The sequence below is a fragment of the Stegodyphus dumicola genome, chromosome 2 (genome assembly GCF_044657685.1).
Source record: "Stegodyphus dumicola isolate Sdum_Otavi_A_Nest chromosome 2, ASM4465768v1".
NCBI lineage: Eukaryota > Metazoa > Arthropoda > Arachnida > Araneae > Eresidae > Stegodyphus > Stegodyphus dumicola.
In genome coordinates this window covers 264,417,234-264,442,644 of record NC_140769.1, presented here as the reverse complement: position 1 = coordinate 264,442,644, position 25,411 = coordinate 264,417,234, and the positions used below count along the sequence as shown (strand labels likewise).

The 25,411-nt window shown below is 32.2% G+C and overlaps 1 protein-coding gene across 1 annotated transcript in view; it reads right to left on the bottom strand.

The window, feature by feature from the left end:
* The window catches only part of Sc2 (trans-2,3-enoyl-CoA reductase Sc2), a 56,646-nt gene that overhangs the window by 12,959 nt on the left and 18,276 nt on the right, over nucleotides 1-25,411 (bottom strand). The window contains exons 4-7 of the mRNA XM_035351350.2: nucleotides 24,677-24,721; nucleotides 19,300-19,403; nucleotides 16,023-16,132; nucleotides 14,778-14,883 (exon numbers count right to left, since the gene is read on the bottom strand). Coding sequence (XP_035207241.1) covers nucleotides 14,778-14,883; nucleotides 16,023-16,132; nucleotides 19,300-19,403; nucleotides 24,677-24,721 — 365 coding nt within the window. The remainder of the gene's footprint in view (nucleotides 1-14,777; nucleotides 14,884-16,022; nucleotides 16,133-19,299; nucleotides 19,404-24,676; nucleotides 24,722-25,411) is intronic.

Below are 25,411 nucleotides of genomic sequence, written 5' to 3'. Positions count from 1 at the left end.
CACATTTCGAAATTTAGGTTCATTCCAAATAAAATTTACCCATTTTTTGTGTTTTATTTTTTAAATTTCTATTTTTAAATAATTTTTATAAATTTTTCGAAAAAAATTTTGAATTATAACCTATAAAATTTTTACCATCACCTTAAAGTAGGTGTATTTTTAAGCATATCTGCAAAAAATTAGACTTTTTTATTCAAAATTTTCTAAGATATACACGAATTTACATATTTTCGAGTTTTGAAATTTGGCATCTTTTTTTTGAGCGATAATAACGCCAAATGTGGTCTATGGATTTTTGTTACAGTGAACTGCCACAGCTATTTTTAACCTTAAATTTCAAGTAATATTTTACAGAGAATTAATTATATGACATTTTTTCCCTCAATGAAGCGTAATAAATATTTATTAATACTATATGAAAAGCTATTTTTTTTTTAAATTATAGATGATATTATTCAAATTTTTAACTATTTTTTTAAAATTTCTCTCTATCTTTCTTTTTTTTTAAAAAATAAGAGTAAATTTTTACCTTCGGCGTTTTATCGTCTGCTACTTTACTTCGTTTAAATCGAATTGTCTAAAACTGAGAATTTTTGTTTTATATTTATTTAAATTTTATGACATTAACTGCATAATTTATTTCTAAACAAACTGTTGCTTTTGAAGTGGTTGAAAGAGTGGTTGATACTATCATCCACATTTTTAAAGCACAGTATATTTTTATAGAAACATAAGATTTAGAATAATCATTTTTATAAAAGTCAAATTATGATATAAACATACAGCCCTCTAGAGACTGAATTAATGGAAGTTCAATGGTTATGTAGAAATGATCTGCAGCTACTTAATGGCTGGATAAGTCAGAAGATTCTGTGGACAAGTAAGAATAATTCTATACACGCCACCCAACATTCAGGATTCAATTAAAAACGAGGATACGATGTTTATTAAATGAATTTAAGAAATTTTAAAACATAAAAAACCAACTCATTTTTATCCTAAAATGTATTTTTGTGCATAGCGTATTTTCATTATATCCTTAAAATTCTAATTTAGAATGTAATTGTCAAGAACTGATTCCTAATCATCAGTAATATAATAAGTAATTATTACGGTTATTAATAAATCCTTCTTATAAAGTAATTGCAAATATTTCAAAAAACTTTCTGTCTGAATGCAAATATTTTTCTGTGCAAATATTTTTAATTTTATATTAATCAAGATTGCACACGATATTATTTATTTGCACTTCAATTCTTACCGTCAGTTCCAGTAGAAGTTACAAATCAATTATATTTAATTAAGGATTGGATTATTTAATTATGGCAAAGCACACGAGGGCTATCTGCCTAAAGGGAGGGATGCCTTCGTGGAGGACTTTCTAAGGTAAACTGGCTCGTATACACGTTATACATGGGGAAAACCACGAAAACGCCGATGCGGCCAGCCCGTTCGCGAGATTCAAACCTCGGACCGAACTACCAATGATCAGCGTATTTACCGCTCGGCCGCTGGTGGGCTATTTAATTAGAGAATGACCATCTAAGTTTAGAAACAGCGTACCGTAACAGCAATTCAATTATTGGTGCCGTAACTTTCATGTTACTCCCGATTGGCAAGCTACATGATTTTAATGAGTATTCGGGTTTTGCTAGTAACTTCCCTTGGAAATCGCGCTTAAACTAGGTTAGTTGTTTATTTGAACATAGAAAGAACATGGGAGCTATTTGATTAAGATGCTTTCATAGAGAACCTAGAAAACTACGAAAACCAACTATGCAGCCTGGGTTAGACTTCGCAACAAACAATTAGTATTTAACAATCTTCAAATGCTAGGCAACTCGTGAGGCTCCAATTTAATATTTTATTTGTAAATATTTAAAATATTGTTGTATTCTTAGACAAAAAAGCAGAATTTAAGTTTTGTTAACTTGTTAGTAAACTATCAAGCCGTAGTGCAAATGAATATTCAATTTTTTTTGCAATAATTGTATTCACTTATGAGCTAAAGAAGGAACGTTCTCGGAAGTTTAAAGAAGTGTTTAAATCCAGTGATATTACGTTTGTCTTACAAGCTTAGGATCAAAACGATTCTGCAATTGTCCGAGTAGTTGACTTGTAAAGGGCTGTGAATTAAGCAGATGACCTTTAATCTTACGTTTTCAGTCAGAAACAGTCAGAAAACGTATTCCAAATGTCTTGTATTGCATGACAATGCATCTTTTCATTATTCAATAACCAATCGGAGAACCGCTTGTGCTCCGAAAATAAGTATGTGTACTCAATTGTCCTGCATGTTCTTTAAATTTGTCTTCTTATGATTTTTTCCTCCCCAAAACTAAAGGCCTCTCAAAGGAACGCTTTTTAACATTGAAGAGACAAAAAGAGTATGAGATCTACTTTTAGAGGCATGTGAAAAACAGATCTCTACAAGCCTTCTCTTCCATTACATGTTGTGCATTCAAACAAGTAGTTGCATCAGCGTAAATTCGATAATCTATTTTTTGTTACACTCTTATTACTTTATTAACATACAGTGAATATATACTAAACCTTTTACTTCAGCTTCAGTAATTCGGAATTTTTGACAAAATTGTTGTCGGAAATAGGACTTAGAAGATAAGTCAAATTGAATATTTCGATAATTCAATAAATTCATGGTCGAAGTTTCAATATTTTATTTTCGGAGGGAGGGGAAATTTTTTCAGTTTTGGTCTAATATCCTAAGTATATTTGCTTCGATTCTTTATTTTTTCCATAAAAGTGAAAATCTTATGCATGGTATACATATAACGCATAGCTTCAAATTAAAATTTAATAATATACAGGGTGGCTATAATTAAAATTTCACTTTGAAACGGTCATAAAAGGAAAACTACTGGATCAAATGTTATCAAACTTTGTAACCGTGTAAAGGATGTCATGGGAATTTATTTTCTGCGAAAAAACGGAAGTTGGAAACCTTACCACCAGGGGAAAATGGTGCTGTATGCAATATTGTTAAACGAAATATGGGTCGGAATCTAACTTAACCTTTTGTTACACGGGTTTAATATGTTGTATACCCTTAATAAACTTTGAAGTAGGCAAATTACCATTTAAAGGCGTTAAATTCGATAAAAGTTGAGTGCGCCATCTGTGTAAGTGAGAAATTCGTCCGTGAAAACCACGAATTAGCGATTAGAAAATGTGAGATCGCAAATCACTCGTACAAGTGTGTACAATCTGGAAATCGTTTTCTTACAGATCGCTAATTAGTAATTTTTGAAGTCTGAATTCGGCACTAAAACATGAAGATACTGATTCAAAACGCTTTTATTCGATTTGGGGCAAAGAAATCTCTCATGTTATCTATCTAGTTCCATTGCATTCTCCTACTGCATTCGATTGCATAGCAGTCATTCCACACCGTTTAGTGTTGAATGACAACTAGTATTATAACTGAACCATTTTTCTCTGAAGAGCAGTGGATAGCTGGACCACTGCGATTGCAGCTCACTTAGAGTCAATGGTAAAATGTTTCGTGATACATGAACTGCAGTAACGTGGCATTTTAGATACTCTGATTTTTATGCAGGGCTGGGCCCCACCTCACGTGTGTCGCACAGTTACTTAGGCAACATTTCACGAATGCAAGTCTTATAAGCCAACACTTCCCCTCTTCCCACCAGACCTCAACCTCTGTGACTCTTGGCTATGGGGTTATCTCAAAAGCACTGTTTATGGTGATAATCTAAATAATTTGGCAGAAATGAAAAATGTGATACACTGACATGTCCGTAACATTCCTCCTGATATACTAAGAGCTGCTGTTGAGAATGCAGTAACAGGATTTAACTTACTTTCGGAAAATGCTGGACGCTACATTGAACCTGCTTTGTAACACGTTTCGGAAAATATTAAACGCATTTTAAACAGATGTTTTCGTTCTTATTTCATTTAACAATATTGTATACAGCGCCATTTTCCCCCTGGTGGTGAGTTTTTGAACCTGGTGGCGAGTTTTTTTTTTTTTTTTTTTTTTCCGCGGAAAATAAATTCCCATAACCTCCTTTACACGATTCCCAAGTTTGATAACATTTGGTCCGGTAGTTTTCCTTTTATGACCATTTCAAATTGGAACTTTAATTATAACCACCATGTAAATTAAACTTTAAAAGTTTGACAGTTTGGTTCAAGTCCCAGCTTTAAAAATATATATATAAATAAATCTTTTATATTAATCTTCTTAGAAAAAATGTTTTAAGAAGCTAATTTTTCCCTCGCGTTATAGATTGTATAAAAAAACATGATCTTTAATGTGATTTAGATTGTTTCAGCCGATATAAGAATCGGGTCACTCGGTGGTGAAGAATAAACACTGCTGGACTGTTTTATTTCTTTGTCATTTAGCAAAAAATCTTTTAATTAAAATATTTATCCTTTGTACTTTGCTCTATACTTTGTTTATAGTTAAAATGTCTAGAAAATGAAAAGCTGTCTTCAGCTGAAACACAGTTGATGCAATTGATATTTTAAAAAATTGACAAGAATGCAAAATTTATGAAAATCTAGCAATCGAAAAATCTTAATTTTCTTGTGTGAGCACTTAAAATAACTGTAGAAGGAAAGAAGAAAATTAGGGAGAAAAGCAAGCAAAAATTTGCAGGGAAAATGTTTTTGAAAAAAAAAATCAGGAGTTTATCCAGTATTGTATGTGAATGTCACCTAAAGGCGTTTTTTTCCCCTCCTGATGAAACAGCGGCCAGGGTAAAGTCGCTGAACTCTGGTAGTTCGGTCTGAGGTTCAAATCCCGCGAACGGGCTGGCTGCATGGGCCTTTTCGTGGTTTTCCCCATGTGTAACGTGTATGCGAGCCAGTTTTCCTTAGAAAGTCCTCCACGAAGGCATCCCTTCCCTTAGGCAGATAGCCCTAGTGTGCTTTGTCATAATTAAATAAACCAAAACCTCTTGTTGAAACCAGTCTTTTCTTTCATCTCATACCTTCAAAATGTTTAGCCTCTAAAGACTGAGAAAGGCTCTGACCAAATATTGATGAAATGGATTGAATTGGATTATTAAGTTACGTCAAAGCAGGGTTATCTGCCTAAAAGGAAGGATGCCTTTGTGAAGAACTTTCAAAGGAAAACTAGCTGGCATACACGGTACACATGAGAAAATCCACGAAAACACCCATGCAACCAGCCCGTTTACCGGGATTCGAACCCCGGAGTGAACTACCAGTGTTCAGCGACTTTACCGCTCGGCCGTTTGTGGGCCTTTATGAAATGGAAGGCCATAACTTTATTTAAAATGATTGTCAGAAATATCAAGATATTTCGAAAAGTTGGATGCTTTTTAATATACTTGCGGAATGCCTAAAGAAAAAGAGCAAGAATAAAGTAGAATGCCTGAAGAAAAAGAGAAGAAAAAATAAATTTTGGGGTAAAATTTAGTATTTGTATTTTTTTTTTAATTTTAAAACTTTTTAATCTTATGATATTTGATTCTTACGATTTCAAAAATAAAATATTTGACTAAAATATGAATAAAATTTAAGAAACCAAATGTAGGATAAAATTGTGTAAAGCAATGCGCACAATGATAAAACTGTTTAAAGCAGTGTATGCAAGTCATCCTAAGTTAAAATATCGGTTATACATCTCTCTTATTTATATATATCTTTTCTGAACGGAACATTGAAAGGCGTGTTAACTATGCTTTACTGTATTTGCTTTTTTAATATATGCAGTTTTCAAACGCATCGTAATCATCGTATTCCTCCGAAAGAAATGCAATTCAAATAAATAAAATCAAATTCTGGAAAATTTATTTAAAATGCTCAGTTTGAAGGAATAAATAGAAAATTTTAAAATGATTATCTGAAGAGACAATGCAACACAAACAATTAAAATAAATGTATAAGAATTTAAAAATTACCTAAAATAATAACTATGACAAAAAATATATATAAAGAAAACTATTTGAAAAAAAAATAAACGCGGCACCTTTATTTACGCAGTTCGAATAGGTAAATAGAAATTTTTAAAAGAGTTATTCGAAAAAAACCATGCAACTTAAACAATTAAAATGAAATTCGAAAAAGAAAAAATTACTTAAAATAATAAGTTATAATTAAAAATACAATATAAAGAATATTATTTGGAAAAAAGGAACGATGGTGACTTTTTTTCCTCTCACGAGAAAGGAAACTAGGTTGCCATATATTAAGAAGTTCGCCAAAAGAACTATTCTTGGCGCAAACTGACAAAATAGTGCCAACATAAATTTGTGAATTTCTCCATAAATTTTGCTCCAAATTTTACAAAATGTCATATTTAGGCGTAATTTGAGTCGTAGAATCGAAATATGTAAAAAAATTGGTATGTTATTTCAGAAAAAGTCCAATTTTGTGTCAAAATACCTATGTTAGAATAGTGCTATATATAAATCTAATATATATCCTAAGTCGCGCTTTTGAGACATGAAGAACGCAGTTTGAATTTTGTCAATCAGTCCAGTAGATCGGGAGATATAGGACTGTCCCATTTTTTTTTTTTGAGCAGTGTACATGTACAGAAAAACAAATGATTACAATTTCATAAAAATTGGATGATTTATTTGAGATCTTCACAAATTGAGCAAATCAATAACGTGTTGGTCCACCTCTGTCTCTTATGCAAGCAGTTACTTGGCACTGATCGATGGAGTTGGCGGATGTCGTCCTGCGGAAGACTGTGCCAAATTCTGCCCAACTGCCATGTTAGATTGACAAAATCCTAAGGTGGTTGGAGGGCCCCCTATAATACTCCAAACATTCTCAATGGGGAGGAGGAGAGATCCAATGACCTTGCTGATCTAGTCAAGGTAGTGTTGGGAAAGCACAAAGAGAAGCAGTAGAAATTATCGCTGTATGCTTACTGAAATGTAAGCCCATGATGGCATAATATGAAGGGCAACACAATGGGGTGAAGAATATCGTTGACATACCGTTGCGCTGTAAGGAGGGCTGTGGACGTCAACCAAAGGGATCCTGCTATTACATTAAATGGCACTCCAGACCAACACTACTGGTTTTTGAGCCATATGGCAGGCAACAAGTTGGTACCCCACCACTCTTCCAGGTGTCTCCAGACTTCCCTGCTCACTGGAGCTTAATTCGAAGCAGGATTCATAACTGAAGACAGTTCTACTCCAGTCAGTGACATTCCAGGTTGAGTGTGCCTGACATCAATGCAAATGGGCCTGTCAATGTACAGAGGAGGTCAATGATAGTCGGCGCAAGGGGAGCTGTAACCTCAGCCCTCTTTCTCTGAGTGATACCACTATTAGACTATGTTGGCAAGAATGGGTGAAGCATAACCAAATACAGTGTTAAGAGGAAAGCGGTCGGCACAGAGAGACGACAGAACATGAGGACCAATCAATCTTTGATACTACCTGCAACTGGTGCTTCAGACAGCACAAGGACCATTAACAGGCACTCCTATTTAAATGTCGAACAACTCACCGATTAGACCAACTGGTTTGTTTGAGCCCAAAAACATGTCCTCTCTCAAATGCTGACATCCATGCATACTGTTTGCACGCCCATGTACAAGGCATAGTTACTCTGTACCTAAGTACACCGAATGAAATTCACAATAAATATATGACCTGGAATTGAAATTTATCCTCTTTAATAACCTGTCAGTTGTGCATTTAATATGCCCTGCAGAACCACATGCTCATTCATTGACTGCCAAACTTTAAAATTTTGCATTTTCTGTCGAAACCTGTATGCATATAAATTTGTGTCCAATTTGCATTACTCTTTCTTGGTGTATCTTTTTTTACTTCCTTGTACGAAGTAAAAAGGAAGTATTGTAATCGCGAAAAGTTTCAGGCAGCATATTTCAATGAAAATATCCATTTTGACCGCTATCGAATGCAATTTAACGATGTTTTTGCGTGATATCTGTACGTAAGGACAGAATAAAAGACTCGTTTCCTCCAAAAAAATTATAAAACTGCTTTCTGAAGAGAATTTTTCGTGGCGTCTGTACGAACGTATGTATGTACGTATCTCGCATAACTAAAAAACGAGTAGCCTCAGAACGTTGAAATTTTGTATATAGGACTGCTATAACATGTAGATATGCACCTCGTATTTTGGTTGCAATCGGCCACACCAAACGTATATAAATATATTTATATGTATATCCACTCTGTTACCCGGCTCAGTGATCTCAGTTTCTTTACTCTTATATGTTTGTAAATTGTACATTTTTTGACTACCGGCAGCCTCTTATCTTAGATTGCTGGCTTTAAATTATGCAATAGCTGACAATACTTCTCCGAATTGAGATTTTTGCTCGGTTTTAAAAAGCTGATAATGTATTGGTCTTCGAATGCCCCACCATATACACAGCATTCTCTTATTCAAAGTCAAATTTAGTTTAGAGATGGAAGGGCTAGATTTTTCGGTTTCACAATATGTCCTTTTCCTTATGATGCTTTCTTCTTTTCATCCTCAGTTATCATCCAGTTCAAGAAAGGCTCTATTTTGTTTTGAGCAAGCAGAGATATGCATATTATGACTCAGTCATCCAAATTCTTCTGACTTAATTCATGTGGCACCCATCTTGAATATTTCCACACCAATCCTATCTTTCGAATATGGTCCGAAATGGTTTGCTGAGCTGAAATAAGCATTTCTGCAATCTCCGATGTTGGCAGAAAATAATCTTGCTACAACACTGTCGTCGATCAAAGATGGTTGCGCAGAACATGGCTTATCAGAAAGGTTGAAATCAACTGTTTCAAATTTTTCAAACCATCTCCTGCATACCCTATCAGAAACTGTACCTTCACTTAACAGTCTCAATAAATTTCTACATGCTTTTGTAACATTTCTTCCTTGTTAAAATTCGTATAAAATACAGGGGCTTAAATGAACTTTATCAGTACCCATGGATACACTATCACTTCAAACTTAAGACTCACATGAATCAATTTTGTTTTAGTTAATTTGTTACGTCAGTATGTATACATTAAGGAATAAAAATAGAGAGCCAAATGTGTGACAAATAGACATATGCTTATGTGTCGAAAATTGTTGTCAGAGAAATAGGCAGAACTTTCCGGTAGATCGAATATATATAAAAGAAATCAGTAAATCAGAATTATAACTTAAATTAGCAACAGCCCCATTACTCCCCATTTTAATTTGATCTCCCTTTTCTATTCTAAAAATAGCAACTCCTTTAAGAACTTTCAGGACTGCATCTATGTATTTCATGTTAGCCGAAGTAATCCTCCTATATTGCGATAGCTCATACCCAATCGCAGACCCAGAATTTTAATAAAAAAATCAAATTTAAATTCACTGCAAGTAATTCACAGTTATTTTTTCCTGCTTCAGCTTGCTACTAGCTATGTAAAGTTTGTGTTTCCTTTCTCCTTTATCTAAGAAGATGTCATGTGTACAAAACTGTGGTGTGCATCTCGGACCCATAAATGATGCTGCGTGAGTCTGTTTATGTGTATAGACGTTTGCTCTTTTACGAAAATAAAATTATGTGTTTAAATCAACGGCAATGTCTGGAAACTTTTTCTTCTCCATGCTTTCATCATAAGTATCCACACAGCTATTTTTTCAAATCCTTAAGTCACCTACACAAAATTCTGAGATATGGTTACAGCCAAAAACATCGTAAAGAAAATAACACAAGGCAAAAACATCGTTGGAGAAAAGAAAGCAAAGAGAAAACATCGCAGTTCTAAAACATCATGGTAAAAAATAAAGAGATTAAAAAACTTCACAGTTCAAAAACGTTGTCGTTAAAAATATCGGGGTAAAAAAAAAAGTACCTACAAATCATCGCATGACGATAACATCGCACATATGCATTTTTCAGGTTTTAAAAATTGTAAATGCATTTTCATATAATGATTTTAGAACATGAGAGGGAAAGAAGGTGAAAATGTTAATAACACTTTAAACGGAAAGAAAATATTTTGTAATTTTCACTTAAACAACAATAGATTAACAAATGTGAAAGAAAATAATTCGATAATTAACTAAGCAATTTTTATAGAAGTAACATCCTGCAAATATTTGTCTTCCTTTTTCTAAACATTTTTAGACTGTATTTTTCATGAAAAATTATCAGTAAAACTTTATAAAAAAAAGATTAATCCATTAATAACCCTTGTCAAATAACTATGTAAATTTAAAATTTAATATGTTATAATTTAAAGCGTTATAGAGTTACATTTATTTTCTACTCATTTTCAATTTTTATATGCTTAAGTTTCCTTCTTTGTTTTTCAGCAAAAATTTATCAGCTCATTCAAAAGTATGAAATACAGAAGTAAAAATTCCTTCCTTCTTGCACTCCTAGATTATTATTTGAAAATGCACTTACAACTTTTAAAACCTGTAAAATGCATATGTGTGATGTTATCATCATGCGATAATTTGTAGGTATTTTATTTTTCACCACGATATTTTCGACGATGTTTTTAAACTGCGAAGTTTTTTAACTCCTTTATTTTTAACTGTAATAATTTTGGAAATGGGATGTTTCCTCTTTGCTTTCTATTCTCTCATGATGTTTTGTACTACGACATTTTCGTCCGCAATGTTTTTGGCAGACACCATGACATATATGTCATCAACAACTCTGTAGAACATCTAGGCATTTTAGGGAATGCTGATAACTGGCAGATAATGTATGAAACCATTAACATTTCCTACATATTCTATAGAATGTCAAATGACAAACCGGTAAAGCAGGAAACGCATCTCATTCATTTCAAGTATCAATACATTTAATACATTCATACATACTCCATACATTTTCTTTAATATGAAAGGCATGAATTTTGCTTTGTACAATTTTCACTTTTCTTAACATATTTTGAATAAAAGTTTTTTTTTAAAGCACTCCTCCATTATTTTTTCAAAATAAAATCTCTGTTTTTAAGGAAAGCACACTCTCTTAAATAATAATCTTGTCATGACATTTATTATTTTATGGAATGCCTAGGTATTATATACCATGCCTCGGGAATTTATATAATAATTCTCACATTTCAGACATTGGTCAGAAACATCAGGCTTTCTATAAAATGGCAAGGTATTCTATAGAATGCTGACATCTCAAATATATATGTGAGTGCATGTAATAATATAGAAAAAACTAATTGCATAGATTTTGATCCATAACGAAGATCAAACTTGGCAGCCAAGGCAGATGTAATATATGGTAGTCATGATAGAATATGATAATCCACGATGTTTTTGCTGTGATGTTTTAGTTAAGTACTTGCAGCCACAAATAACATAGCACACTAAACGTGCCTGATACAAAACATTTAATTTTTTATATCGTTGTGATAAAGAGACAGCAGCACAGCAGCAATTTAGTTAGGTTGTAAAGACCTTATTTTGTTCTAACCAATTACGTTTAGATTAAGAAACTTTCCTTTCTCTTCCGATTTCATTATCTTGCCAGAATGTAAATTTGTATGTAAATATAAGTGAGTCGGAAACAGTATTTAAACAGTAATTCTAAGAGTTCATAGAAGAAGAGTTAGTTCCGAATTTATGCCACACAGTTGATTTAGCAACTTTGTAGTTGAATAGTTGATGCTAGACACTTTCAGATTATATTGATATTCTAGGCTCAGTTTTGCTGTGTGCAGCCAATTTACAGTTTAGATAAAGTAGGAGCCTGTTAGGTAGCTAATCTTGACTTCACTGTGCTTATACATTCTATTTTCTGTTCAAGTTACTTAGCCACGAGTGGTGGTTAGTTGTGAGCACCAAGTGAGTGTGTTTTTGTTCAGTTTAGTTAAAATAAAAAGGTTATTAACACATTGACTGCCAATCACGTGCCAGTGCATGACATTGTGTTATCAGCAAGGAGACAAACACGCGCCAGCTCATGATGTGAGGTGTTGTCTCGGTAGCCAGTCACGTGCTAGCGCGGGAAAATTCTATACTTGTTATTCATTCTCCAGTTCATTTGGCACTGCATGCAGGGCATTTCTTCCGGTATTGGCATGGAGTGATAATTAGAAACTATGTATAAATAAATAATCGTGGTTTCAAAATTATTGTTTTATTTTTTATTGAAAAAAAAATCTTTTTTGTACGAGTTATAGACATGATACTGCAGGGCCTTCGCGCCCGTAAAAAAGAAAGGTTCAAAATAAAAAGGCTCTTACGGATGATGAAAGAGAAAATTTGTTAGCTGAGCTATTGAATGAGTAACCGAGCGATTTTAGTTATGATAGTGACAAAGAATTCGTCCCTCCGACTGGTACCCATGATATTTCGGATTCTGATCATGATGAAGAGCGAATCATGCAAGAGGCTGCATGTCAGCAGGATGACTCAACTATGGTGAAAAATTTTATTTGGAAAAACGATTTAACATCAATGAAAAAATTTCCTTTCATAAAACCCGAGTGTTTACTCCAACCTGTTTCAGGTAACAATCCTATAGATTTCTTTCGTCATTTTTTCACCGATAGTATGTTGGAAAAATAGTTGCTGAAACTAATGATTATACTCATAAAGTACTTTTTCGCAATGAAAAAAAGAAACATTCTCGCATCAATGCCTGGAAGGTCATCACAATAGAGGAACTCTTGGTATTTGTGGGATTGATCATACATATGAGAACTATACGAATCAACTGTATACAAGATTACTGGAAAACAGAGTTACTGCTTGGCTTCAGAAAATATGAGTAGGAATCGGTTTTTGTTGTTACTAAGGGCATTGCACTTTGCAAAAATACTAGATCATAACACAGAGCTTCCAAAGGATCGACTGTATAAAGTAAGAGATATGGTGAATTTGTTCAACGTGCTAGTATCTGAAATATATTACTCACGGCGTGAGATTAGTTTAGATGAATTGATGGTATTGTGGCATGGACGGCTTATATTCAGACAGTATATATCAAATAAACATCACAAATATGATATCAAGTTCTACATGACCACAAGCCCTGATGGTATGGTTCTGAAATTTATGGTATATACAAGCATGTTGGATGATTCTGGTGGAAAAGAACATGCGAAAAAGTCGTTATGAATTTACTCAAGGGAATGCTGGATTTAGGACACAGCATATTTATTGATAATTATTATAACAGCTATGAACTAGCAAAATGTCTTGCTGATAGGAAAACTCATTGCACTGGGACAATCAGAAAGAACAGAAAGACATTTCCAAAAGAGGTAAACAAAAAAAAAAAAAAAAAAAAAAAACTGAAGAAACGACAAACTGTAGCAAAGTATGCTAATGGTGTGATGACTGCAAAGTGGCAAGATAAGAGAGACATCACTTACATTTCCAATAAATATAAAAATGATATGGTGGAAATAACAAACAAAAGAGGTGTAATTAAATCGAAATCTCTACCTGTAACTTAATATAATAAATTTATGGCCAATATTGATAAGCAAGATCGGATGATTGCTTATTATCCTTGTGAGAGAAAAACAATTAGGTGGCACACGAAAATATTTGTGCATATTTTATTTTGCAAATAATGATGAACAATTTCCACTTTATCTATAATAAGTATTCCAATGAAAATACATCACTCTAGAACTACCGTTCATCCATGATAAGAAAGTTTACTGAAACAGCCATTGGTTCTTCATGCTCCTGTGTGTGATCAGTTTGAATCTGAACATGTGCTAAGTACACGGAAAGGGAAAAATGACGGAAAAGTTCCAAGAAAGCAATGCAAAAGCTGCTATTCCCAATGAAAATGTAAAGATACAATATATGCTTGCAAATTTTGTGAAGGATCTCCCATGTACTGCTTAGATTGTTCAAAGATAATACACAAATAACATTCTAGAGGTATCTTTTTAAATAATGCCTTTGTAATTTTCTTGTTATAAATTCCTTTGTAATATGTACAATTGTCTGTAATACATATTAATATAAAAATAATGCGTACTATCACTTATTTTTCTTATTTTAACTTATTTTTTACATTCCACGTGCCAGCGCGTAATGTGGCATTTGGGGAAAATTTTGACATGTAGTGCCAATCACACGCTGGCGTGTAATAAAAAAAATTCTTTAATAAAAGTCTTAAATAATACTTAAGTATCATACAATTATCTTTTATTAATATTTTTAAATCATATTTCTTATAATAAGTATGTTGGCATCTGGATACAATTTACTTCCTATCTAACTCTAGTAACTATCAATCTAACTCTAGTGACTGGCAGTAAATGTGTTAAAACCTTCTTCTGCAGTCATGTGTTCTTTCAAGACCTAATGAGAATTTGCTTAATTAAATCATCTTTCAGTACGGTCTACCAGTTTATGATCCCAAAATACACTAGAGGACACTATAAGGTCTAGAAGCAGAAGTGAAGTATGTTGTGTTCAAGACAAAATCTTAATTCAGAGTAGATTAGTTTTGATTTTGAAATCATTTTGATCGGATAATTAATAAAGCTCTAAAATCATTATTGACTGAAGGCTTATGTAACTTATTTTCATCAAAGAGTTATGTAAAAGTGATATGATATGGATTAATGTGAAGATGGTAGTCCAGAGAAATTAGCTAAGCAATTACTGTTTTTAGAATGGAATGGGAGAAATACCAAATTAAAATGAAGAGTTAAAGGGCTACTGCAAATTTAAGTTTGATTTGCATTTTTTATCTTACACACATACACACATTTATTTTTCATATAACAAAATACAAATCAGATTTACTTGACAGAATTAAATCACACAAATCAATAGAGAAACAAAAGGCACATTACCTTAAACAAATTACGAAGTGGCATGGTAGAATGCGAGAAACGGTGAACAAAGAGTGTTTCCAGCAATCTCTTTGAATAATGGACAGTCCAGCAGGCCAAAGCTAAACTGTAGAAAAAGTACTGACACTAAACATTTGTAACTAAATTACAAATTACTGGTAGCTTGCATTATATTATAAGGTCACATACTAATATCACTTAACCTAAATATTGCATAACTTGACAAATTCTCATGTAATCTTTAACTCAATCCTGTAACTTCAAAGTAATTAAAAATATTTTATTACATTTCAGTTTTAATATACAAGAGTCTAAGGTTAACAGTATTTAAAGTATGCCTCCTGATAATGCCAACTACAACAGTAATTTAATTATTCAAAAAGCAAATATTACATTGAAGACTAAACACCAATTCTTTGCCTGTGGGTCAGTTGAGGTAACTATAAATGAAAGTTAAACTCAGCACAATCAATGCAACATTCTGGCCAGTAGAATCAGAGATGAACTTTCCCAGTATGGACCTCCAAACATGTTAGTGGGATTACAGTTGGAGCCTCAAACGTGAAACCGTTCCCGGCGAATACAAGCACAAAAAGACAACAAAATAATTTTTTAAATTGCATTATATCTTTATAAATACAAAATGAAGTATATTTTGTAAAAAAAAGCAATTCTTTTTAACCTTTGAAAATTCACTAGATTGCTTAGGGTTTTGGAGTTTTTCCTTCTCTGAAAACTTATGGGTGATAGGTAAAAACCAAGCTCGTATTTGAATTTTGCACATTACAGTAGACACAATATCAGGGAGCTGGAGCTACACAAAATTTCAAAATGTAGAAGTGTAATTTAATTGGAAATCTGAGCAATTTAAAAGAAATGGATCGCCACTATCCAAAAAAATATTTTTATCTTGCACTCGCCATTCTACAGTGTGTAAGATATTTAAATCTTCTCTCATATTTAATCTGTCTTTTGCTGATTAAGAAGCTAAACTATTTAAAAGCAATAAATGCAGTTCTTCACCTCTATTATTATTAATCAATAGTTCCCACAAAGGCATCCTTTCCCTTAGACAGCTAGCTCTTGTATAGCTAGCAAGTAGCTTGTACTTCAGAAAGGAAAGTCCTCCCTTTTATCTTTCATTTAATAAAGAAAAATTCAAGCATTAACACAAAAATGTGTGGAGAGTAGGAGCTTTAATTTGAAATTTAGTGAAATTTTTTTCCAAGTTTCCAAAATACTCACTGAACAACAGGATGTATTTTCGTGGTAGCAGCAGTTCCATATAAAATTGCTGGGCGCAAATAAGCTACAATATACAATGCGAGAGGGCCTGCATACTCCAGTAAAAACACCTGTATAAGAGAAATTTGAAATTATTACAATAATGTGCAAATTTTATGAGATAATATTTGTTGGTTTTCTTCTCTAGCTCACATGAGATATTATAATGCTTCTAGAGGTGTTCTTAATACCAGTTTAGTGACTGCAATATCAGTATTTACGGAAAGCAGTATTTGCTATAAATAATATTTTTTTTATTAAAGGGTATAATTTATTAAACATCTGTTATTTGAAATACATATTTTACTTCATCAATCTGGCAGTACCAATTATCCTATGCTTATGGAATTCAACTTAGAGTAATTACTGCACTATATCAATAAAATCAAGAGCAGAAATAAAATACCTTGAATTTAAAAACTTCTGATTCTAACTTCAAAGAGAGTGACAATAAACAAAATACAGTTGTTGAAAGTGCCTTATTTGGATATGAAGAAGATAACAGTAACAAGAATAAAATATTAACTAAACTCCTTCGTGAAGGCATGTTGCTGAACTTGTTATTATATGTGCATCAGTTCCAAATGTCACTAGCAGCCAGGTGATGCACTGATGCATCGTCCCTTGCATTCACCTTCCAGATGGGTATGGCATATATGCACTTTCAAATATAATGTTCTTTTAAAATTTTTTTTTTAAATCACTAGATGGCATTCGGTGTCCACTACAGTAAGCTTATTTGAACATATACCTCATTGACCTTGTGTCCGTGAAGTACTTCTGATTCTGGTGATTTGTTTAGAAGTACCATGATATAAAGTAAACAAAACCCAGCTGATTGCAGTTGTCTTCACATGATACAAACATTGAACAGTTTTCGATGCTTCATCCCCCCCCCCCCGTCCTGGAGCTGTGGTTTTAGGAACTCGGGTTTGTATTCAGTTTGCATCTTCTTTAGATAGCAGACGTTAAGTTTTTTGCACCTGGTAAGAGAGTTAAACTAATAATGTATATGTCTAAGAGAAAAACTTTTAAACAAAAGAAGTGCATATTTGAATTATGAAGCCATGAGTAACTAACTATTCTGACACTGAAAACTATAGATTTAAGTGATAATAGCGATTTTGACACAGAAATTTTCCAAGAGACTGAACTGGAAGTTTGTTTTGCTTTCACCTCACAATTAAGCAAAACAGTGGCTCTTCCATCATGAACTCATTTTTTTTACGTAATTATAGCCTTATGAATTTATGGATATTTTTATGAATATTTTTTCGATAATCTAATGAACATAATAGCTGAAGAAGCTAATAATTATGAACAAAAAATGAGTGAAAACCCATCTTCATCCAAAATTAACAAAACTCCTCTAGATGTGGCTAAAATGAGGGGATTTGTAGAATTAATTATTCTGCTGATGTATAGTTAAAAAGTTCAACCTGAAAATGTGTTTCTTAATTAATGAAATGACAGCGACTAGATTTTCACATATTGTCTCCTTTCTGAATCATTTATTTTGATCATATATTTTATTATATTTTAAATGTGTTTAAATACAGATTTTTACAACATTTCATCAAGATGAGTCAAATATTTTATTTTGCATTTAGATTTTAATTAAAAAAATTTCAGAATCTCTTGATATTCTGTATTTATGATTCTGTTATCTTTAGATACCATTACAGGAAAAAAAAATGAAAACAGTTGATTAAAAAAAAGTTTAAACGTTTTTTTTTTCTTTTCTTTTCTTTTTTAAGTTAGGCTTAGCGATGTGAAACATCCCATCTTGCGAGATCGTACAACTGCATCAACACACCGTCTCCAAGGTGAGTTGTGCTAAGCGGCATGCAGTCGCATAAGAGATTAACTGCTGATTCATATACAATATGCCTGTTGTGAAGAGGGTTAACAAGCATTGCTTCCTATAATTGAAATAATTCAAAAAAGTGTTAAGATGTTTAAATGTTCTGACAAAACTGCTGTTTTTCAAAAATATATACTTACTGAAGTGAAAAAAAAAGAACTTATTGCTAAATTATAAAACACACTGGAACAGTTTACTTTTAATGATAAAATAACTTTTTAATTAAAAAATTACAATTCAGCGAACATTAATCAACTTAAATTTACAATTTAATTTTTCTGACAGTGAATTTGATTTAATGCCTAAAACCGTATCAACTCTTCCAATAAAGCTGGCAGTATAGGCACTATTAATTAAGTTGGAAGGATTCTAACTTAATAGCAAATGTAACAATAAATTTTATGTTGCAATCACTTAAAGTTCAGGACATCACTATCTGAAGAATTATGAAGTGCACAGAGGAAAATTTTCACAGAGGAAATACTACATAACGAATAAGAAAATATTTTAAGATATTTGCATAATGACTTTATAAATGTAAATGAAAAATAATGAAATATCTCAAATGACAAGCTCAAATTCAATTAAATTTGTTATGAATTTCAACAACAACATTTATGAAAAGCATACACACATATTCAGGGAAATTCATTGAAGATGATGTTGGTATCGGAAAAGAATTGCTTCTCCAGAAAAAATTATAATTAGCTATAAATAAGAAAACTGCCATGAAGAATAATACAAAAAATAAATTTATCCAAAACCATCGGATGAAAGACCGAGTTGTCAGAAGATGAAGGACTTCGAGGCAAATATTTAGAGGATGTATATTGTTCATTATTAACAGTACCATCGAGCAGCATTGATGCAAAAAGAACATATTCAACTGCAGCTAATTTGAGCACAAAAATAAATTACCAACTTAATGATTTGCAATTCAATATATGCATTATGCTTTCAATTATACAGATATTATGTAACAGATTCACAATAAGATTTTTTATGTGATATTTACTCTTCTTAATAATACAGCTATATGCTTCATTCATTTACTGTATCATAATGCTGTAATGATTTATTTTTTACATTACATTTGTTTCTAATGTTATAAATTATCATTTTAATGCTCTTATTAATATTTGAATAATACATTTTCCCCTTTATTTTGTATCTGTACCTAATATTATTGCTCATATTTTTATAATTAGGCAGTCTGTATAAAACCTAATAAATATGGAAAAGAAACAACTGCTTTTGTATCTTTTGTGAAAAATTCCTAATATTGGTATTCCAATACTGAATAACCTGTAATGTATTTTTGGTCCTGAATTGTAATCACTAATAGCAACAAACAAAAACTCTATCATAACTTACTGTTTTCCATCCCACTTGTGGTCCCAGATCTTTCAAGTACAGCTGCTTTTGGCCTCGGAAATCTATGGACTCCAAGCCTAAGCTGTCGCTTAGAAACTTACCACCTGTAATTATAATCATCTCAACAAGTTTAAAATAAAATTTATGTTTACTTAATGAATTTTAAACTAAAAAAAAACTTCATATTTGCATGTATTAAATTAATTACAAGTAACCTGCATAATTTTCTGTCAACATACTTACATAAGTAACGTAAATAGTTAATTATAATTAACTAAGTACTTATGTATTTTCCCACAATCATATTTACATATAGTTATATTAATTACAAGTAACATGGGTATTTACATATTCTCTCATCAGCATGCTGACTTATAATTATATAAATTACATGTAATTTTAGGTATTTATATTTACATATTTCGCCCTTTTTAACTAAATTTATCTTCTGAAAATTGAAAGGGGAACATTTTGCAAATAATTTAATTTCCGAAGAATGTGGTTCAGTAAGAACATAGCAAATGAAAAGCTGCTATGAGAACTCGAACAAAGAAGGGTGTTTCTGATAGTTCTTGTGTGGATTTGCAGTTAAATGCTTGCTGGTAAAATATGTGGCTGCCAGTGAAGTTTAAGATTTGGATTGTGGTTTTCGGTTCCTCCAAAGTTAACTTTGGAGGAAGTTTTTATCGTTACTTTCGAAATTTTGAATCGCAGAAAGACATGTGATATAGCAAAATTGTGGGACTTTTGTTCACAGACGTTGTGTGACTAGCGAAATTTTATTAATGAATGCATTATGGTAAGTGCATTTTATTTTACTGTTTTTATTTTGTAGAATGTTATGTTCATTTTTTTTATCATGAATTTCTGTTGTTATTTTTGTTTTTGGAATTATTTGATATTTTAGTTTATTTTGTTGATTTGTGCTCAATGCCTAGATTGTGCAATACATAGATATTTTTTTTAAGTTTAAACAGGATGTTGTCTACATGGTATTCTTTGAAATTTATTGTTGTTATGTTAATTTATTAAAGCAAAGTGTGCGTATTTCATAGATTCTTTCGTTTCCTAGATTGCACAATTCGTAGATTTTTTTTCAAGTTAAAACATATCGCTGTGTACATGGGTTCTTGTCAAATATTTTTGGTTAGAAACTTTATGTTTTTGCTATCTAATTTTTTTTCTTTGGATTTTTAGCTTAAATTGTATGTTCAAAACGTGGTTTTTGCATGGGCGAAAACCGCGTTTTTGGAGACATTTTAGGCTTAAAGTTCGAAATGTGGACAAAAAATTTAGAAAGTAATATGGCACCGTAAAGTTTCTCACCAAAAATGTTTGGCGAGAAATTTGGCAACCTGAGGGTGCATATAAAAGAAGTTCCCAATTATTAAATTGTTAGTAATATTAACATTAAAATACTTGATGTATATTAGCTAATATCTGATGGTAACTGAGGCAGACATGTGCAATGTCCGGCTCAATAAACTTGTAAAGACTTAAGGGCACCCCACATGAATGATAATTTATAGCAGTTCTCATGAGAGACATCGGAACACTGAAGAAAAAGGATGAACAAAAAAAAAAAAAAAAAAAAGCGAATTTCGAAAGATTGAACACAAGTAAGGCTATAATGAGCTGGAACATAAGGAAGAGGAGGTTACACGTTCAGAAAGTTTTTTACGTGCGAGAACACCTGCCACATTTGGATAACTTAACAAAGAATCTGCACAAAATGTGTTTCAAATAATAAATACAATGGAAAATAAAATGGGTGAAATGCTAATACAAATTGAATCCACTGAATAAAAATATCAAAGGGAATACAATTTACCAATAAACTAGTTCACAGAGGGAAAAACCATGTACAATAGAAAAAGGGAAAAAATGTACAAATATTTTTAAAATTTTCAGAACCTAGTAGCAAAACAGAAAAAGGTCCTGTCAAACTTATGCTGCCAATCATTCCAAGAAACGTTTGAAAAAATTTTTCTTTCAAAAAAACTTCAAAAAAAAAAAAAAAAAAAAAAATTAAATTCATCCCAAATCACTCTTAAATTAGATAATCAACAGATTCAAATTATGGACAGAGCATACAAAAAATCTTTAAGAAGATGAATGCTCACGCTTCTGAATTGTCTGGGGGGGATGTGTTAAGATTATATCAATCATTTCAGTGCCGAAGGTCTCTAATGGCCTTCAAAGTAGTCACAAATGTGTTATCTTTGTGAAATAGGTGTACCAAATTCCATTAAATACAAATATGAGGGATATCATGTAGATGTGTGTCGCTTTTCGCTACATTGCTTTTGTCGAACCACCTAGAGTTTCTCAATGTTCGAAAACATGCATCAGTACAATCAGTTTCAAAATTCTGAAAATACTCCATTGCTGTTTTATAGATAGCAGGCCCAGAATTTTAATTCCCTCTTTCCAAAAATGCAGGAGTGAAACAGAGAACTAGCTGTTAACTTTTGTTGAATACTGGTAAAATTTGCATATTCAGCTCAAGTAATGACAACCACCATGAAAATAAAAGTCCGAGATTCCAGTTGTAGCACTGCATTTCATATATGAGGCAGAACTGAGTCAAGCAAAGTAGGTAGGCTGCTGGTAGCACCACAGAGTCTGAGTCTTTCCTAGGTAATGAATATCATGGAACTTTAAAGTTAATTGAGGATCAAAAAGCTTTACCATAAGCACAGTTCGAGAAATCTGTTCAATCAGTGAATAATTAAGATACAGTCAAAAGTCGTTAATTCGGACACCCATAATCCGGAATGATCTATAATCCGGACCACAAAGCTACAAACTTTCTGCGCATGCGTCTCGTTCACGCATGCGCACAGGCGTTTTCGAGAGCGCATAAGACCCTTACAGCTGCGAATATGTTTGTGCGCATGCACGTTTAATGTGTAACGGAGTTATACGCTAAGCTAAAGTTATCTAATTCAGTTAATGTTGCAGATTGTGTTGTTCCTTAATCTTCGAATTGGATCCGGCTTATTATTTTTGCAGACTGTCAGAGCAATTTTATAAAACTAAGCTTGAACTTTCGATTATGTCAAATAGAATTTCCGATATATATTTACTACAAAGCGAAAGTATGTTTTGAAATCCGAAATCTGTTTATCAATTTCACGCTGCTCTGCGGCAGAGGGGGGCAGAAACGTCATTATTAGATTATGATAGATTAGAAAGATTATGTCAAATAGAATTTCGGATATATATTTACTAATATGTAATTTCTATCTACAAAGCGAAAGTATGTTTTGAAATCCGAAATCTGTTTATCAATTTCACGCTGCGGATTGGAAGTTGATCTGTCGGCACTATCCTTATCTTCAGAGCAGATGTTTTTATTTTATTTATAATTCCGTACTAAGTGTAGTATTTCATCTTGATATACTCCGTCTTTGATATGATTTAAATCAAGTTCCTCGTCATTATAATTTTCCGATAGTGAAGAAAGTGACCCAGAGGTTATTGAAAACGAAAACATTTCGATTGACAAATTAGTCGGTATTCTCAACACAGCAATTATAGGACTTGAACAGTGGAACTTTGTAACTAAACAAGAAATTATGTCTGTTTAATAGAATTAAAGAGAAAGTATTATCACATGAAACGAAGCAACTTACATTGAAGGAAATGTTTAATAAAGTAAACAAATAAATATTAAGCTTTTTCTTTTTGTAAATTTTGATACCCTTTAGATCATAATTGTTCTTTATTTCATAAATTACGGTTTTATATTTTTAATTTTATAATTTCTGCATGCCATCTTACCAGATTTAAACTGATGATCTATAATCCGGAAAAATCGATAATCCGGAATCGCCGAAGTCCCGACGAGTCCGGATTAACGACTTTTGACTGTACTACATAACTACTTACAAAATTAACATATTAGCTATTTTAAATTACTCTCAAAACATTCATAACTGACCAAGTCTGTTTCACAAGAATTCTATAAACAAATGCAACAGAGTTACCATGAAAGTATGTGGAGTATCAAGCATGCAACACACTTATTTTTTGTTGCTGAGTTTTCTGACTTAATTTGAAACAACTTTATGCTTTGCAGAATGGCAACACAAAGCTTTTAAACTGCTGAATTTTTAATCAAAAGTCATTAAAAACAAACAAATTCAAAATTCCAGCTTTAAGGTGCACATATTCAAGTGGAGGATTATAAGTATTGAAAATTTCGAGGCTCTACATGCCGCTGTTTTTTCAACAATTTTCCAAGGATCATCCATATAGATGAAATTTTCAGTGGCTTTCATTTCAAGCTAATAATGTTTGAAGGGCTCTTGAAGTTAATAATAAGTGGGTTAATATTCTCAACTCTGTTTATTACTTGAAGTTCATTTTTCTAACAAGAATTTGTAATGTGTCAAAAATTTTTCAAACTGCTTTTTTTTTTTTTTTTTTTTTTTCAGTTAACTATTCTTAAAAATCTAGCTTGTTGGGCACAGAACTGGTTTTGTTAAATGCTTGGCAATAACTGTCAATACATTGTGAGATTGGCAACTGAAGACACGTTGTTCTACTAAATTCTGTTTTGCTTCTATAACATGCTGATAAAGTTAAACCTCAATTATATTAGTTTAGTTATTTACGATACTTACGTCTATTTCCCACACATGCTTAAGGCTTATCTGAGTCCCAAATAAATAAATTGCCATGTATACTTAAAGCTTATCCAGGGCTAGTGCTAGACATTTTGCGGCTAATTTTGTAACATCCCGTTTCTGATTTTAATATTTAGAAGAATTTATAGCATATCATGTCTATGTAGTTTGATATAATATGAACCAAACTAGAAGTGTGTCAAAATCTTGCTTCAAAAAACACAAATTCTGTGTTCAAAATAAATAAATTTGGCACAGTTAATCATGGTTGGGCACTTAACCACAATTCTGGCTTTGGTTTTGCATAAGATTTTCTGCTAAGCTTTTTCAGTTGGTGAATTTCATTTCCTTAGAGCCTCTCACATTTACAATTTTTCTTTCTTTTTTTCCCGATTCTTAATTCCAGTTCACTCCTTCTGACATTTTCAGAATTTTAATAGCCTTTTCATATTTAATTATCATCTTCCTCAACAGATCGTGCAAAATTCATTTTCACTTTGCTCTGCCAGTGATTCCATATAAAATGATTTGTCTCACCTTTGAAAAATTTTTTGCTTCTAAAAAAAGAGGTATCTGTCCATTTCCTCTTGAAATCAGCAAGTTTTAATTGTAATGTATACACACCAATCTAGGCTAGCTTTTATTTGTCCTGATTTTAAATTTGCATGTTTTTCTCCTTATCAGATAACATACTAAATTTTGTGAAAAAAAAAATCAAAGAAAACTAAAAATTTCCAACTTACGGGATTCCAACCTAAGGGCCTGTCGACTCGGGTGTAGTTTCTTTTCTGTAAAAAGAAAGTAAAATTATGAAGCAGCACTATAATGATACACATACACTGTACATGAATCATACAGATCGACTTAAGACAAACTATACAGATTTTCAATAAAAGCAAGAATATATAATAAAGCAGAACTTCTAAAAAATTCCTATACAAAAAACATTATTGTTTTGAAATGCGGCCTCCCTTTCAATGTTACAAAAGGAGATTCATTGGTTTACTCGACGATCATTTACTAGCAAATTTCCACTTCTCATCTCCAGTAATGCGTCATTTCAAAAAAGTAGCTTCGTTATTATTATTTTTCTTTTCAGAACAGAACCACAAGCAAAAACTAGAGTAAACATTCACCTTTGTTGAAGTATGGGCTATCCATACACTGTAGCAGCTTACAAACCCAGCCTTCTTTATATAATCATGTATTGTAATTTTTGGAATACAGTGGGTGATCGGTTAACGAACATAATCCGTTCCAAGATTATATTCGCTATCCGAACTGTTCGTTAACCGATCACCGATTTACCATATATGTTAATGGGAATTCGAATTCGTTCTGGAGATCCTAAAAATTAAATTTAAAAAAAATGTCATGTACAAGTATAATTTATTAGTTTCTCATCAGATCCCATAATATTGTCAGATTTTCAGGTATTTTTTATACGACATTTAGAGAAGCACATACAAAAATCACAA